This window comes from Sorex fumeus, unplaced genomic scaffold, assembly GCF_029834395.1.
Source record: "Sorex fumeus unplaced genomic scaffold, SorFum_2.1 ptg000029l, whole genome shotgun sequence".
Lineage (NCBI taxonomy): Eukaryota > Metazoa > Chordata > Mammalia > Eulipotyphla > Soricidae > Sorex > Sorex fumeus.
Window position 1 is genome coordinate 14,705,893 of NW_026606086.1, and position 16,898 is coordinate 14,722,790.

The following is a 16,898-nucleotide window of genomic DNA, read 5'->3' on the forward strand; positions in this document are numbered from 1 at the left end:
TTCACTAGTGAATCCATCCGGGCCAGGACTTTTGTGCTTGGGGAGACTTTTTATTACCATTTAAATTTCCTTGATGGTGATAGGTCTGTTCAGGTATTCCAGGTCTTCTTGGTTCAGCCTTGGGAGTCTGTAGGAGTCTAGGAATTTATCCATTTCCTCGAGGTTTTGATGTTCCGTGGCATAAAGCTTCTCAAAGTACTCCCTGAGGATCCTCTGAATTTCTGTGGTTTCTGTTGTAATGACCCCCTTTTCATTTCTGATTCGGTTTATTAGGGTTTTCTCTCTCCCTTTCTTTGTGAGTTTTGCTAGAGGCTTATCGATCTTGTTAATTTTCTCAAAGAACCAGCTCTTGGTTTCATTGATCTTTCGGATTGTTTTTTGGGTTTCCATCTCGTTAATCTCTGCTCTGAGTTTTATTATTTCCTTTCTCCTGTTCGGGTTGTGCTCCTTTTTTTGGTCCTTCTCCAAGCTCTTAAGCTGTGACGTTAGGTTACTTATGTGTGCTCGCTCCTCCTTCCTGAGGAATGCTTGTAGAGCTATAAACTTTCCTCTTAACACAGCTTTTGCTGTGTCCCATAAGTTTTGGTAACTCGTGTTCTCTTTTTCATTCGTTTCTAGGAATCTTTTGATTTCCTCTTTGATTTCCTGCCTAATCCACTCGTTGTTCAATAGTGCACTGTTTAATTTCCAGGTGTTTGATTTAGTTTTCTGTTTTTGTGTGTGATTTACTTCTAATTTCAGCGCATTATGGTCTGAGAAGATTGTTGATACAATCTCTACCTTGTTAATTTTATGGAGGCATGTTTTGTGGCTCAGCATGTGGTCTATCTTGGAGAATGTTCCATGTACGCTTGAGAAGAATGTGTATTCAGCTTTTTGTGGATGAAGTGTCCTGTATATATCTACTAAGTCCCTTTCTTCCATTGTTTCCCTCAGATGAAGTATGTCCTTGCTAAGCTTGAGTCTGGTTGATCTATCAAGAGGTGACAAAGCAGTGTTGAAGTCTCCCACTATTATTGTGTTGCTATTGATGTCTTTTTCCAAATCTATGAGTAGTTGTTTTAAGTACTTTGCTGGTCTCTCATTAGGTGCATATACATTTATTATTGTAAGTTCTTCCTGTTGTACAGATCCTCTGATCAATAAGTAATGGCCTTCACTGTCTCTTATGACCTTCCTCACTCTGAAATCAATGTGGTCTGATATAAGGATGGCTACCCCAGCTTTTTTATGGGAGCTGTTTGCCTGTAGGATTGTTTTCCAGCCTTTGACTCTGAGTCTGTGTTTGCTTTGACTATTGAGATGCGTTTCTTGCAGGCAGCAGAATGTTGGGTTCAATTTTCTAATCCATCCTGCCACTCTATGTCTTTTAATTGGTGCGTTTAGCCCATTGACATTGAGAGAGATTATTGTTATGGGATTTTGTCCCATTGTTATGTTAAAATTGGGTGTATTTGAGGGGCCTTTCTTGCCTTAAAGTAGCCCATTTAGTTGTTCTTGTAACCATGGTTTTGAGTCTATGAAGTTCCTGAGCTGTTGTTTGTCTGTGAAACTGTGTGTTGTTCCTTCTATTATGAATGAGAGTCTTGCTGGGAAAAGTATTTTGGGGGAGGCATTTATTTCATTGAGTTTTTTTACTATGTCCCACCACTGTTTTCGGGCCATGAGGGTTTCATCAGAAAAATCAGCTGTGAATTTTAAGGATGCTCCTTTGTAAGAGATTTCTTTCTTCGATCTTGCTGCTTTCAGAATTTTGTCTCTGTCTAAGGTTTTGGTCATTTTGATCAGAATGTGTCTTGGGGTATTTTTATTCGGATTTCTTCTAGCTGGTACCCTTCGGGCCTCCTGAATGTGGTCACAAGTTTTCTTCAGCTCTGGAAATGTTGTAGCAATGATGTCTTTGACAGTTTCTTCTTCATCGAGGTTTTCTTCCTGTCCCTCTGGGACTCCAATAATTCTTATGTTACCCCTCTTGGCTTCATCACGATCTTCTCTTGCCATCTGTTCCCGAATTGTGAGTCTCTTTTCCATTTTCTGCTCTTTTCGGGAGAGTCTCTGAACTTCATCTTCGAGCTCACTGATTCTGTTCTCAGCCGCTGTTACTCTGCTGCTGAGGCCTTCCACTGAGCTTTTCAATTCGCCTACGAGATTTTTCAGGTCTGACATTTCTGATTGCATTTTTCTCATTTCTGCCTCTAGATCCTCTTGTCTTCTATTGGCATTGCTTTCCATTGTTTCTTTTAATTCCCTAAGCATCCTAAGTAGCTCCCTTCTGAATTCCTTGTCAGAGAGGTTGTCTAACACTACAGTACTGTTGGTGTCATCTGGGCTAGACTCTTCAATATGAATGTTTGGTGGGCTTTTGCGTTGCTTTACCATTGTGAGAGGTGTGGTTTAGTCCTTCACGTTCAGTGTTACTATTCTGCTTGATATGCAGTGTGAGTTAAGATAGGCTTATGAGTTATTGGCAACTGTATTTCTAGTGGCTGAGCTAAAATAGAGAAGTTTCCATCTAAGAAGTTAGCTTATGGTTCCTATGGCATATGTAGTGGGAAAAGAGTCCCTGGCACTGGGCGAGGAGTTGGGAATGTCTCCTGTTTGGAATTGGAGCCGTTCAGCTTTGTTGCCCAGAGCTGGGCTTCTGTGCCCGTCCCACGCGGCTCAGGGGTTGAAAACCGGCTGTCTCGGGGCTGTTTCTAGCTGCGCGTGCCCAGAGAGGAACCCAGGCCCTTGGGGGCGGGCTGTACCTGTTGGAATTGGAGCCGTTCAGCTTTGTTGCCCAGAGCTGGGCCTCTGTGCCCGTCCCACGCGGCTCAGGGGTTGAAAACCGGCTGTCTCGGGGCTGTTTCTAGCTGCGCGTGCCCAGAGAGGAACCCAGGCCCTTGGGGGCGGGCTGTACCTGTTGGAATTGGAGCCGTTCAGCTTTGTTGCCCAGAGCTGGGCCTCTGTGCCCGTCCCACGCGGCTCAGGGGTTGAAAACCGGCTGTCTCGGGGCTGTTTCTAGCTGCGCGTGCCCAGAGAGGAACCCAGGCCCTTGGGGGCGGGCTGTACCTGTTGGAATTGGAGCCGTTCAGCTTTGTTGCCCAGAGCTGGGCCTCTGTGCCCGTCCCACGCGGCTCAGGGGTTGAAAACCGGCTGTCTCGGGGCTGTTTCTAGCTGCGCGTGCCCAGAGAGGAACCCAGGCAAACATGGTTGTTTTTAATAACGAAATTCTTCTGTGCTTTGTCTTACTTCAAGTTCCCATTTTCAATAATGCTCTATATCTGTAAATAAGGCTTAAAAATTAAAAATCAAAAATGTTGCTAATTCTCATTTCTTGATAAACAAATAATTTTTCTAATTGTAACTTCTCACTACACACAAGACAGTATTTTCCCACTATCTTTAAAAAGTCAATTCAAAGGCCAGTGGTATAGCTCAGCTGTAAAGCTCTTGCCTTGGGTGTGTGAGGCATTTGACACCTCAAGAAACAAAAAGTCAGATCCAGTGTATCTTTTCTTATAATTTTCTCTAACTCTCCCAGTCAGTAGTTATTTTCCTCCATTTATTTGTAAAACTCACAATAGTCTGACTGTAGATCATAGATTCTAATTGAATTTTCTTATTATGTCAGGTATGTAGATTTTATATGTAAAACTTTAAAATAATTGCCCATAAGAATAAGCCCATGTTTCTCATATAGCTTATAAGAAAACCAGAAAGTTGTATGTTTATGACCAAAATTTTAGGAAAAATTTGTTTGACTTATTTTTGGCTTGATTTTTTTAAGGCTATAGAGATTTTATGGAAATAAGAGCTCCAATTAACTTGTACGTGCAGTTCTTAAGAATTTTATTTTAATGTTTTCAATAATTGGTCATGAAGAAAATCACTGAGCATGTTTTAACCTAATAAAAAATTCTAGCAGTTATCTTCAATTAATAAAATGAATTTTTTATTATATATAAAATTTTATTTTGTATTATGTGTATTATGTATAAAATTAGTAATATTTATGTATTAAATGCTTATAAGGATATAATTTCAAGATATATGTAATAAAAAACGTAAATTTTTCCCAAGATATAAAAACTTTGTTGAGTTTATCTGTAAAATTTTAGTTATTTTAATAAGACTTGGATCAATTTGAAACTTTGTAGGAATTTTTCTAAAATGCTGCATATTACTTAAGAATTGCATTTCATTGTGTTTAATGTTATTCAAAAATAATTTTATAATTAGACTGATAAAAGTAAAGTAAAGGCCCTCCCGTTGATCGTTGATTTGCTCAAGCAGGCCCAGTAACGTCTCCATTGGAGACTTTGTTGTTACTGTGTCTGGCATATCGAATACTCTCGGTAGCTTGCCGGGCTCTCCGAGAGGGGCGGAGGAATCGAACTCGGGTCGGCCATGTTGGCCGCTTGTAAGGCGAACGCCCTACCCGCTGTGCTAATTTTAGTATTAATTGAAATTATGGCTACCATAACTTATCATTGGGTATTGTATAATTATTATGGGGAAATAGTGCAATAAATTTAAACTATGTGCAAATAATGAACTTTTTTACACTTTAAAATTTTTACACCTGTGACTAATGGCTCATTAAACTAATACTGCTAAGAGCAGCTGAAACAAATATTAGTTTTATAATTTAGTAATTTCTTTTTACTACAATTCTAATAAAACTAGAATTCAGATAACTTGAAGACAGCAATGTTTTCTCATATTTTGAGGTTCTAAATATTAATATTTAAAATTGTTAAAGCTGCCTGAAAATAAACAAGAAATTGCATTTACTAAGGAATATTCACAGATGGAATTTAAAATACTGACTAATTTTTTAAAATGATAGCCGAATAGAATAAAAGTACTGAGTAAAAAGTAAATGACAATAAAATGTAAGGTAAATCACTTTAAATATGTTATTTTCAAGTAAAATTAAATTATAATATTCATATAAAGAAAGTAGACTATAACCGAACATGATTGCCACTCAATTCCTCTTTTGCAAACCACAGCACCCAAAAGGAGAGAGAGATCAAAAGGGATTGCCCTGCCACAGAGGCAGGGTGGGATTGGAGGGGATGGAGGGTGGAAGGGATACTGGGATTAGTGGTGGTGGAGAATGGGCACTGGTGGAGGGATTGGTACTTGATCATTATATAACTGAAACCCAAGCACAAAAATGTGTAAGTCTACAACCGTACCTCATGGTCTTTCACTAATAAAAATTAAAAATATATATATTTAAATAAAAAAGCATTAACTCAAAAAATGATAATTTTTCAGGGAAAGATTATTAGTGATATTCCCTGTAAAAGTACTTTTCACATATACGAATTCTGTATAAATGATTTGAGTAGCATATGCATACCAAATCACTTATTTTATATAGATGGAAATAAAATACATCATCTTCAAAAGTTTTATTCTAGAAACCAGTTTGAAAGTGTAATCTTATTGGTAGATAAAATAAGAGAACAAATTTTCTAACCTCTTCTGGAAACCTTTTTATGAATTATTTCTTATAAAGTCATATAATGAAATATAATGAAAATTTTCACAGATGGCAAATTGGAAGATCAGAGTAGGAAAAACAAAATTTGTAAATTTGTACCCATCCCTCCACCAGTGCCCATTCTCCACCACCACTAATTCCAGTATCCCTCCTACCCTCCATCCCCCCCAATCCCACCCTGCCTCTGTGGCAGGGCATTCCCTTTTGATCTCTCTCTCCTTTTGGGTCCTGTGGTTCGCAAAAGAGGAATTGAGTGGCAATCATGTTCGGTTATAGTCTACTTTCTTTATATGAATATTATAATTCAGTTTAATTTTACTTAAAATTTTACTTAAAATATGAAATAATTCATAAAAAGCTTTCCAGAAAAGGTTAGAAAATTTGTTCTCTTATTTTAAGACTAATAAACAATATGACTTTATAAGAAGTCATTCACAAAAATTTTATATTCAAAACTTTAAGAATTATTTTTGGGTATTTTTCTAGATTATGTTGAGGAAGGAAATTAAAAAAAATTTCACAGATGGCAAATTGGAAGAGCAGAGTAGGAAAAACAAAATTTGTAAAAAAAATTTTAACTTCAATAAAATATAAATTTAATTTTTACTACTTTCAAGTTAATGTTGTGAATGTGGAATAATATTATCTACTTAAAATATTATGCTTTGAATTTTAAATTGTATTTATATTTTAAAAAATTATTAAAAAGGATGTGTGTTCATTATATTAAGAGCAAACCTGAAAGATTTTCAAATTCCAAATACACAGAACAAGAGGATTTAAAACTTCAGTTAAATTCAGTCATTACTCATCCTCTCTTACCTCAAGGATTGGAGTGAATCAATTTTTAGTTCCAAATTCTCTTCTTTGATTGGCTAATATAAAGGTTTAGAACCCATCGGGATTTATTCCCTTGGATATCAGAAGATAGAAATGAAAGCAAGTTATTTATGTGAAGATGAAGATAGGTTTATTAATAGATATTTATTAATTAAACTATCTCTATAAATCATTCTTTAATAGAAAATTTCACATTATCCTTGTCAATGCTTAAATCTGGATAAATAATTTTCTTATTAATAACACTCAAAATAAACTCTATGAAAATACAAGTTTTTCTGACAATTGAAAAATTGTTATTGCAATATGAAAGACACTAGACGATTTTTGGTGACAAAGAACATCTAACTCTCCAGGAGTAAATTAAAAATCAGAAGTTACAGTGTTAGACCTTTGTCCTATAAATAGGTGTTTCCTATTAGTAACATTTACTTCTGAAAAAGTAACTCCTTTTTTTTATTCTAGAGGTAAAATACAAATAAGTTCAGAAAGAGCTTGTGGGATCAGAAGAAGAGAATGAATTAAAAAAGATGGGAGTGGTGCAGGTTCAATCCTGGGCATCCCATATGGTCCTCCAAGCATCACCAGGAATAATTTCTCAGAGCTGAGGCAGAGGTCACCCCTGAGCATTGCTGAGTGTGATCCAAAAAGAAAAAAAAAAGGATTAGGAGACATTATACCATTATACCATGATTGATATCTCTCTCACCCTCTTAGCCTCAATCCCCAGATCTATTGATTATGCCTTTAGTTTGTTTACACTGAGGTTAATTGAATAAATTGATTCATATAAAATATTTAATTTTTAAATTGTTTTGGAATACAGAAGCTCATCAACTTAACTTTATTACTGGGGCCATACTTGTCATAGAGCTAGGTGTTACACCCAACAACTGCCCCAGTGCTGTGTAACCCATCAACGGCCAAGACCCAGAGACTATAAAACCAAACTCCCAGAAGAGAACAATGCAGAATCTCCTGCCCCCATGCCTGGCTGTCCTCACTGGGACCCCTTGGAGGAGAGTGGGGTGAGTTTCCCTCCCCAACCTGAGCAGAGCCCCGGCAGCTGAAGTCCTTCAGTACCAACCACAGCCATGCTTAAGACCACTCTCCACACACTTGGACGAGCCTCACTATGAAGGAACAGGCAGAGAAACCCAGGTTTTCGGGTCCAGGGCTGAGATCTCCAAACCTGCTCTGATCGGAACTGGGATTCCTCCTCCCAGATCCCCCATCATCCAGTAGCCAGGCAGTTACACCCACCAACAGCCCCCAGCACGGTGTAATCCTGTCAACAGCCAAGACTCAGCGACTATAGAACCAAGTTCCCGGAAGAGAACAATGCAGAATCTCCATTCTCCACTCTCCATTCTGCATCTGTGGTCCCAGACTTCTTATTGTCTAGTTCTTGCTCTCGGAGAACCCAGCAGGCTACTGAGAGTGTCCTGCCCACATGACAGAGTCTGGCAAGCTCCCTGTGGTGTATTCGATAAGCTAAGATCCAGTAACAATGATGAGTCTCATTCCCCTGACCCTGGAAGAAACTCCAATGTGGCACTTGCTAAAATCTCAGGGCTAGGACAAATGGAGATGCAACTGGAGCCTGCTTGAGGAAATTGATGAACAATGGGATAACAGTTATACAGTGACAGTGATACTATATACTTAAACAATTATAGGTTTTAAAATACACTTTTAATAAGGTCCCCGGAGAGTTCAATACAGATTGCTATAATGTCTTTTCCTCCAAACACTCTAGTTTGAGATCCCATTTACAAGGGTAACAATTTCAAAGCAGGCCAAGAAAAGATCATTGTAATTTATAGAAACAGTGACAGTATAAGGTAGCTTATCTTGTCATAGAAATACTTGCATCTTAGAGATTTTCCAGTTCTGTGTTAACACCATATTGGTCTAAGTCTATAGATAGTATTCAATTGTACATGTGGTTCTGGAGGAAAATTCTGTATAGCACTGTAGTGCTGTCCTCACATTGGTTGCTCATTGATTTGCTCGAGTGGGTACCAGTAAAGTCTCACAACAAATTGTGAGACTTGTTGTTACTCATATCGAGTATATCACGGGGAGCTTGCCAGGCTTTGCCATGTGAGCGAGATACTCTCGGTAGTGTGCTGGACATTCTGAGAGGGGCAGAAGAAATGAAATCAATCACATTTTATTTAAATGTCACAAATAAAAAGTATTTCCTGGGGATAAAAACATAGTACATTCCATAAATATCATACCTTGCAAGAGGCCAGCCCTGGTTCTATTCCTAGTACCACCTATAGTTCCCTGAGTATCATCGGGAGTATGCCTGAGCGCAGAACTAAGAGTAAAACTGAAGCACCTCAGGCTATGTTCCAAAAAAATTGAAATAAAAAAAGTTGATACCAAGGTACTTGGTTTTCTGAGGCACAATTGTGGACGGGATTGTTTTCTTCATGTCACTTTCTTCTCTTTCACTATTTGCACATAGGAAAACCATGGACTTTTGGGTAGGGATTTAATAGCCGGACACTTTGCTATACAAGTCTATTATTTCTAGGAGTTTCTTTGTAGAGGTTTTAGGGTTCTCTAAGTATAGTATCATGACATCTGCAAATAGTGAGAGCTTGATTTCTTCCTTTCCTACCTGGACGCCCTTAATATATTTTTCTTGCCTAATCACTATTGTAAGTTCTTCCAGTACTATATTGAACAGCAGTGGAGAGAGTGGGTGTCTCATCCCTCATCTTAGGGGGAAGGCTCTCAGTTTTTCCCCATTGAGGATGATGCTTGCTGTAGACTTGTGGTATATAGCTTTAACTATATTGAGGAAAGTCCTCTCTATCCCCATTTTGGCAAAGATTTTCATCATAAATGGGTGCTGGATCTTGTCAAATAATTTCTCTGCATCTATTGATATGATCATATGAATTTTATTTATTCTTTTGTTGATATGATGGATTATGTTCATTGATTTCCGAATGTTAAACCATTCTTGCATTCCCGGGATGAATACCATTTGGTCATGGTATATGATTTTTTTGATGAGTTGCTAAATTCTATTTGCTAATATTTTGTTGAGTGTCTTCGCATCCATGAAAACAGAGATAGATAAATGGAACTATCTTAAACTAAGAAGCTTCTGCACCTCAAACGAAACAGTGACCAAAGTACAAAGACAGTCTACAGAATGGGAAAGGATATTCGCCAAATACACATCCAAAAGGGGTTCATATCAAGGATATACAAAGTACTGCTTGAACTCCACAACAAGAAAACAGCCAACCCCATCAAAAAATGGGGAAACGAAATGAACAGAAACTTTGTCAAAGAAGAAATCCAAATGGCTAAAAGGCACATGAGAAAATGCTCTACATAATTAATCATCAGGGAGATGTAGATCAAAACAACAATGAAATATCATCTCACACCACAGAGACTGGCCCACATCCTAAAGAACAAAAGCAAAGGGTGTTGGCTCAGATGTGGCGAGAAAGGGACCCACCTTCACTGCTGGTGGGAATGCCGACTGGTTCAGCCCTTTTGGAAAACACTTTAGACGATTCTCCAAAAATTAGAAATTGAGCTCCCAATTGACCCAGCAATACCACTCCTGGGAATATATCCCAGAGAGGCAAAAGAGTAAAGTCGAAGTGACATCTGCACTTGTTTTTTCATTGCAGCACTCTACAATAGCCAGAACCCTGGAAAAACACCTCAGTGCCCTAGAATAGATGACTGGTTAGAGAAACTTTGGTACATCTACAAAATGGAGTACTATGTAGCTGTTAGAAAAGATGAAGTCATGAAATTTACATACACATGGTACTACATGGAAAGTATCATGTTAAGCAAAATGAGTCAGAAAGAGAGGGATAGACATAGAAAGACTGCATTCATCTGGGGAACATAAAGTAACAAAATAGGAGAATAACACCCAAGAGTGGCTGAGATTAGTACAAGGAGGTTTGCTCCATGGTTTGGAGGCCAGCCACACAGTCTAGGGGGAAAGGTAGCTCAGATAGAGAAGGGAGCAGCAAAAAAAAAGGGTGATGGGAGGATCCTCCCAGGACAGGAGAAGCATGCTGAAAGTAAACTATAGACCAAACATGATTGCCACTCAATGCCTCTTTTACAAACCACAACACCAAAAAGGAGAAAGAACAAAATGGAATGCCCTGCCACAGAGGCAGGGTGGGAAGGGAAGGATGGCGGGTGGGAGGGATATACTAGGACCCGTGGTGGTGTAAATGGGCACTTGTGGAGGGATGGGTATTTGATCATTGTATAATTGAAATCCAAGCACAAAAATTTGTAAGTCTACAGCTATACCTCATGGTGCTTCACTAATAAAAATGAAAAAAAAAAAAAGAACCAAAATAGTTTACCAGTCAACCTCTTCCTCTGTACCACTATTAAAGTCATGGTGCAGGTGGTATAGCAAAGATTAGGAACCAATAATAGGGGTTGTTACAGAATGAATGTCGAATGTAGATAGAACTCACCTTCCTTTAGTAATGAGGTCCTGTCAGCTTAAAACCAAAGAGACTTGAAAAAAGAATTTCAGAAAACTGACTTGTATATTTAAATAAATCATTTACTAATTTTATTTAAAAGAGACTTGTAATAGCTGTCTTTTTTCTTACTCTATAAATCTGTATTATTATTACTAAAGATAAAAATGTCTCAAATTTAGCTTTTTATCCATCACTGTTGCATATATGCTACCTGTAGGATAACACTGTTTTTGTCCTTTTGCATAGCCTCAAGTAGTTTGGGTTTATTGGGTTGCTCCCAGCACAGTACTCCCATTCCTTGGTTTATTTGTAACTTCTTCCTTTGTGCTCTGTTGACTTGTAAATATTTTCTCTTCTCCCTAAGTCCTTTGCATAGCCAATTCAGAGCAATGTCATTTGTTGTGTGGACACAAGAAGACAGTGTATGCTATGCTTTTGAAATGTGACTCTCAGTGATATTTTCCTCCTGGGCATCTCTTCTCCCACCTAAGCCTCAGCTGCCCTTACTTCCTAGTGCCTCCCAAAGCAGGGTCCTGATGTGGGACTGGATGGAACCAGGGCAAGTGGTAAGCTACCATTGAATCAAGATAGGACTGGCCAAAGTGCCATAATGCTTAACTATAAGTTAAGAGCTTGGTCATGGACAAATGCTGTCATGATTCCACAAAGTAATAACTAGATTTGGACTTTGCTAGGGTTAGGAATGATATGCCAGACACAGTAACAACAAAGTCTCCAATGGAGACGTTACTGGGCCCGCTCGAGCAAATCGACGATCAACGGGAGGGCCTTTACCTTACCTTTACCTTAATCTGGCCTGAGCGCTCTAATCTGAGTCTGTGGCAAGATGTTCCCAGGAGAGCTGCCCTACAAGCCTCAATCTTATCTCTTACTGTGTCCATACAAAAATAACTAGTATTGAGATGTTGATAGAGTTATTGGACTGAGGAAAGGAAAAAAACACCTTAGGAGATATTTTGTCCTTGGGAAGTCAGGCAGGGCTTTGGAATACCTCTTAGGTGGTGTTGCCTTTGAAGCTGATGGGCCCACAGAAAGGGATTTCTTATGTTTATTTTGCTACCTGACTGGGTGCAGTGTCAGCCCAGAGTGCTGGGGAGTTAGAAAGAAAAGAGTTGGAGAATGAGAGAGAGAGCAGGGTGGCAGATGGACCGCAGAGAGAAAAGCAAGGGGGACAGAGAGAGAAGAATGTAGTAGAATATAGGAGCAGGCACGCAGAGAGAGAGAGAGAGAGAGAGAGAGAGAGAGAGAGAGAGAGAGAGCCCAGGCTGCGAGATGGAGCGTGGAGAGATGAGCAGGAGAGAGAGAAGGAAACGGGTATGAGGGGAGTGTGAGATTAGAATGGGAGGCTTAGAGAGACTGGTGCAGGCACATGGGAAAAGTGGAATAAATGGCATCTGATCAATCCACCGGCTTGGCCCTCTTGTCCTCCACCGTCTGCCCCATGACCTGGTCGCCCCAGCTGAGGGACAGACCCAGGCCCACCAACAACCTGGGCAGTGATGGGGAGCGCCATTGGAGCCACCTCTGGCCACCCTCAAAGAATTTATACAATTAATTAATTTGACAGAGAACTTTGTATAACTCATTAACTAAGAAGAAAAAAGACCTTTGATTCTTATCAATCTGTATCCCCTGAATCAGGTGGAAAAGAAGGGTAGTTACTAAATTTGGCTTTAAACCGTATCTGTAATTGATGTATAACCTAGACTTTGCTAATACCCAGTTTTTATCAAGAGCAGATGCTTGAATCTTCCTCAACAGAAGACAGTAATTATAAAATGTTGAGTCGGGAAAACAAATCTGCCAAGACTATTTGTTCTAAACTGCTCCTCACATGGCAGAGCTAAGAATGGCATCTATTAATACAAACCCACACCCATATAGATGCTGAATATTTGCATATATGTCTGCCTGTGTTCACATTTAACTAATAAAGAGTTCACTTAATATATAAATTTGTAGCCTATTGCCATGCAAATCATCCTAGGATTGCTTTATCTTTAAATGTTCTTCTTTTTTTCTTTTTAATGTGTTTTTCTCTAACACTGAAACTGTGGAGCTTGGCACTGGCACTGAAACAGGTAAAACCCGACCTTGCAAATCAACCCTGAAGTCAAACCTTACAAGGGGGAGTAACTGGGCAGAGAATAGCAAACCAGGGCCCTTGCATCTTATGTCCGGTCTTGAGCCTCACTAAACCCCCTAGTTAAATATCTTAAGCAAGTCATTCTAACCACAACGTATAGTATTGAAGGGAATTGGACTGGTTATAAAGCAGAGAGAAAAAGGTGATGTGCCAATCGTGTTAAGCTCTGATGTGACTCAACCTCCTATAATCGACACTAGATAACAATTTATATTGATATATTTGGCAATAAAGTCAAGCTGTGATCACTGAATCAGCTCCTGAAGGTGTTTCTTCAAACCTGCCCTCCTTCACCCCAGAAACAGGTTCTTGTCCAGAATGTGCACAGTGTGCCCAGTTGCTTGGGGGATAACAGTTACCCAACATGAAACACTATCTCCACTCTGCCTGTGATTTAATTATTCATTTTTAATATATGCGGTGAGAAACATGTATGCAACAAAAAGTAACTTTATTGGGTCTGAGGGATACTATAGTGGATCGGGTGATATCTTTTGATGCTGAGTGATTCCTTAGTGCAGAGTGAGGAAGCAACCTCTGAACACAGTCAGTTGTGACTCCAAACAAAAAAAAGTAACTTTATTAACTTGATTTTTTTTTGCTATATCTATAATAGCTAATAACAATGCTTGCATGAGCTAGAATTTTGTTCAAAGTATAATTGTCTGCAGTGATAGTATAGTGGGTAGAGCATTCGAGTGTAGAGCACTGGTCTTGTATAAAGTAGATCCAAGTTCAAGATCCAAGTTCCTTGGCATCCCATATGGTTCCCTGAGCACTATCTTGAGTAAATCCTGAGTACAAAGCCAGAGTAAACCCAAAACACACACACACACACACACACACACACACACACACACACACACACGTTGAATGAGTCAATTGAATAAAATTGAATGTGTAATTTTTTTTTTTTGCTTTTTGGGTCACACCGGGCAACGCTCAGGGGTTACTCCTGGCTCATGCACTCAGGAATTGCTCCTGGCGGTGCTCGGGGGACCATATGGGATGCTGGGAATCGAACCTGTGTTGGCTATGTTGGTTGCGTGCAAGGCAAACGCCTTACTCGCTGTGCTATTGCTCCAGCCCCGAATGTGTAATTTTATCGCATGTTATATATAAAAATTACACATACGTTCACTTATTCATCCTGTATCCTCAACATATTGGTAACTAGAAATAGGAGTAGTTTGATTCTTTGATTCCTCAGTGTATTATAATTATCTCTACCTAGCATTATGAAAATCTTTAATGAGACTTTGTTATTGATAATGAAGTCATAAGTTTTTTTTTCCTCAGGAGAGCATGTGTGTTTTTCATTCTAAAGATTTCATGGCATTTAGTTAAGGTAGGTATAAAACTCTCAACCACAAAATCATCTGCATTTAGACTGACTGGGAGATTTACTTAAATTATTTTAAGGCGTCATTATTATCTCAAAGTGTCAAACACATGGCCAGTAGTTTGTCATTAAAGTATATGAGAGTTTTTCTTTTAATTCTCATAGGAAGAAGTAAATTATACTCTTGTATTTATATGTTAGTTAAGAAACAACAAACCACGTAGAAGACATTGTCTCATCAGAAAAAAAATCTAGTTTTAATGGTATGTTTTTATCTTCATCAACGTTTCTTATGTTAACATCTCTTATTCTGTCTTTTATATTCCTTTCATTTCATCCTTCACTGTCACTGTATCTTTGACACCTTATTAGCTTCACTTTGCATTTCACTTTATGTTTTCAATTTCTCAGAATCATAAACAGAAAAAGCACTGAATCTATTTTATTCTATTTAAAATGTTTACTACACATCAAATAACCCTATATTGATGTAGGAGATTATAAATGAGGGAAAAAAATAACAGAACAGATAACAAAGTAGGGGCAGAACTGGATTTGTATTATTTTAATATGCATGATTTTAAAAAGAAGAGAGAAAAGACAGTTTTGGTAAGCTGAGTAAATGTGAAAAAAGACCAAAAACACAAGGGCTATAGTCATAATACAATAATTTATGTCCAATATTTGTTAAGCCAAAAGTTATGTTTCCAGGTCTGGGTGATGGCACAGTGGGTAGGGTATTTGCCTTGCACGCGGCCAACCTGGGTTTGATTCCCAGATCCCATATGTTCCCCCGAGCAACTGCCAGGAGTAATTCCCGAGTGTATGAGCTAGGAGTAACCCCTGTGCACTGCTGGGTGTGAACCAAAAAAGCAAAAAAAAAAAAGTTATGTTTCCATTTTAATCATTGTAAACATTTAAACATTGCTTAAACTTTGCTTAAACATTGTAAACATTTAAACTTTAAAACATTGTAAACATTGCTGCCTCACATTCATTCAGCTCTTTAAGACAATGGCATCCATATGGTGGCATCCATGTGGCTATCAATAAGAATGAGTAGAAGTAATATGACTTTTGGCACTTATACACGGAAAAAATAAAAAATAAAAATATTTACTAATGGCATTGCCTTATATGTAAACCAAAAAATATATTTATAGGATACTTTCATATTTGCAAAATAAATGTAAAATAACATATTTACAATTATTTGTCTTTTATATGGGAAATAAATCATTATGAAAAATTATCATGATATGCCTTCATATATTTGCTAACAGAACCTTTATGTAATTTTTCTCTCCATGATTCTTTAACCAGAACGGTGGCAGATCTTGGGGCAGCAATGGAAAATCACACAACAGTAGCAGTATTTACCTTAAAGGGATTGACAGAGGACCCCAAATGGAAGATTGTGCTATTTGTTTTTCTGCTCATCACCTACTTGCTCAGTATCTCAGGTAATTTAATTATCATCACTCTCACATTGTTGGACTCTCAGCTCAAGACACCCATGTATTTCTTTCTTCGAAATTTTTCCTTCTTAGAAATTTCTTACACAACAACGTGTATCCCCAAATTGCTGGCTACCATGGCCACAGGTGACAGAACAATCACCTATAACTGTTGTATAGCTCAGTTATTTTTTGCCTTCCTCCTTGGTGCTTCTGAATTTTTCCTCCTGTCTGCCATGTCCTATGATCGCTACGTTGCCATCTGTAAGCCCCTGCATTATGTAACCATCATGAACAGCAAAGTCTGTATCCGGCTGGTGCTAAGTTCTTGGACTGCCGGTTTCCTCATAATTTTTCCAGGACTCATTATTTTTTTAGGATTGGATTTCTGTGATTCCAATATGATTGATCACTTCTACTGTGATGTTGCTCCTCTCCTACAAATATCCTGCACAGATACACGTTTTTTGGAGATGATGAGTTTCATCATGGCGTTGGTAACTCTTATGATAACTTTGGTGTTGGTCATTGTATCATACACGTACATTGCTCTGACCATTTTAAAATTTCCTTCTGTCAATCAGAGGAAAAAGGCATTTTCTACTTGTTCTTCTCACATGATTGTCCTCTCTATTTCATATGGAAGTTGTATCTTTATGTACATTAAAACCTCAGCCAAAGATAGAATAACCTTAATGAAGGGAGTGTCAGTACTCAATACCTCAGTTGCTCCACTTTTGAATCCTTTTATTTATACTCTAAGGAATCAACAGGTAAAGCAAGCATTTAAGAACGTACTGCAAAGATTTCTGTCTTTATCCAAATAGATTGGCAGTGCAGTATGGAAGGGAAATCAATTATTAATGACAATTACAGATACGTTTTTTTGCTTTGTTTTGGGTCACACCCAGTGATGCACAGGGGTTACTCCTGGCTCTGAACTCAGGAGTTACTCCTGATGGTGCTCAGGGGACCATATGTGATGCCGGGAATTGAACCTGGGTTAGCCGCGTGCAAGGCAAACGCCCTACCTGTAGTGCTGTTTCTCCAGCTCCTAGATAAGTTTTTTCTATTTTAAAATCGTACCAAA

The 16,898-nt window shown here is 38.4% G+C and overlaps 1 protein-coding gene across 1 annotated transcript; it reads left to right on the top strand.

Moving 5' to 3' along the window:
* Positions 1–15,699: 15,699 nt before the first annotated feature.
* On the top strand, positions 15,700–16,635 carry LOC130024860 (olfactory receptor 6C75-like). Its single transcript, XM_056115667.1, has one exon. The coding sequence runs from the start codon at positions 15,700–15,702 to the stop codon at positions 16,633–16,635; it is 936 nt and encodes a 311-aa protein (XP_055971642.1).
* Positions 16,636–16,898: the final 263 nt, after the last annotated feature.

Bases quoted from the DNA above. Each gene is read 5' to 3' on its own strand.
- LOC130024860 (XM_056115667.1), top strand. From the start codon at position 15,700: ATGGAAAATCACACAACAGTAGCAGTATTTACCTTAAAGGGATTGACA.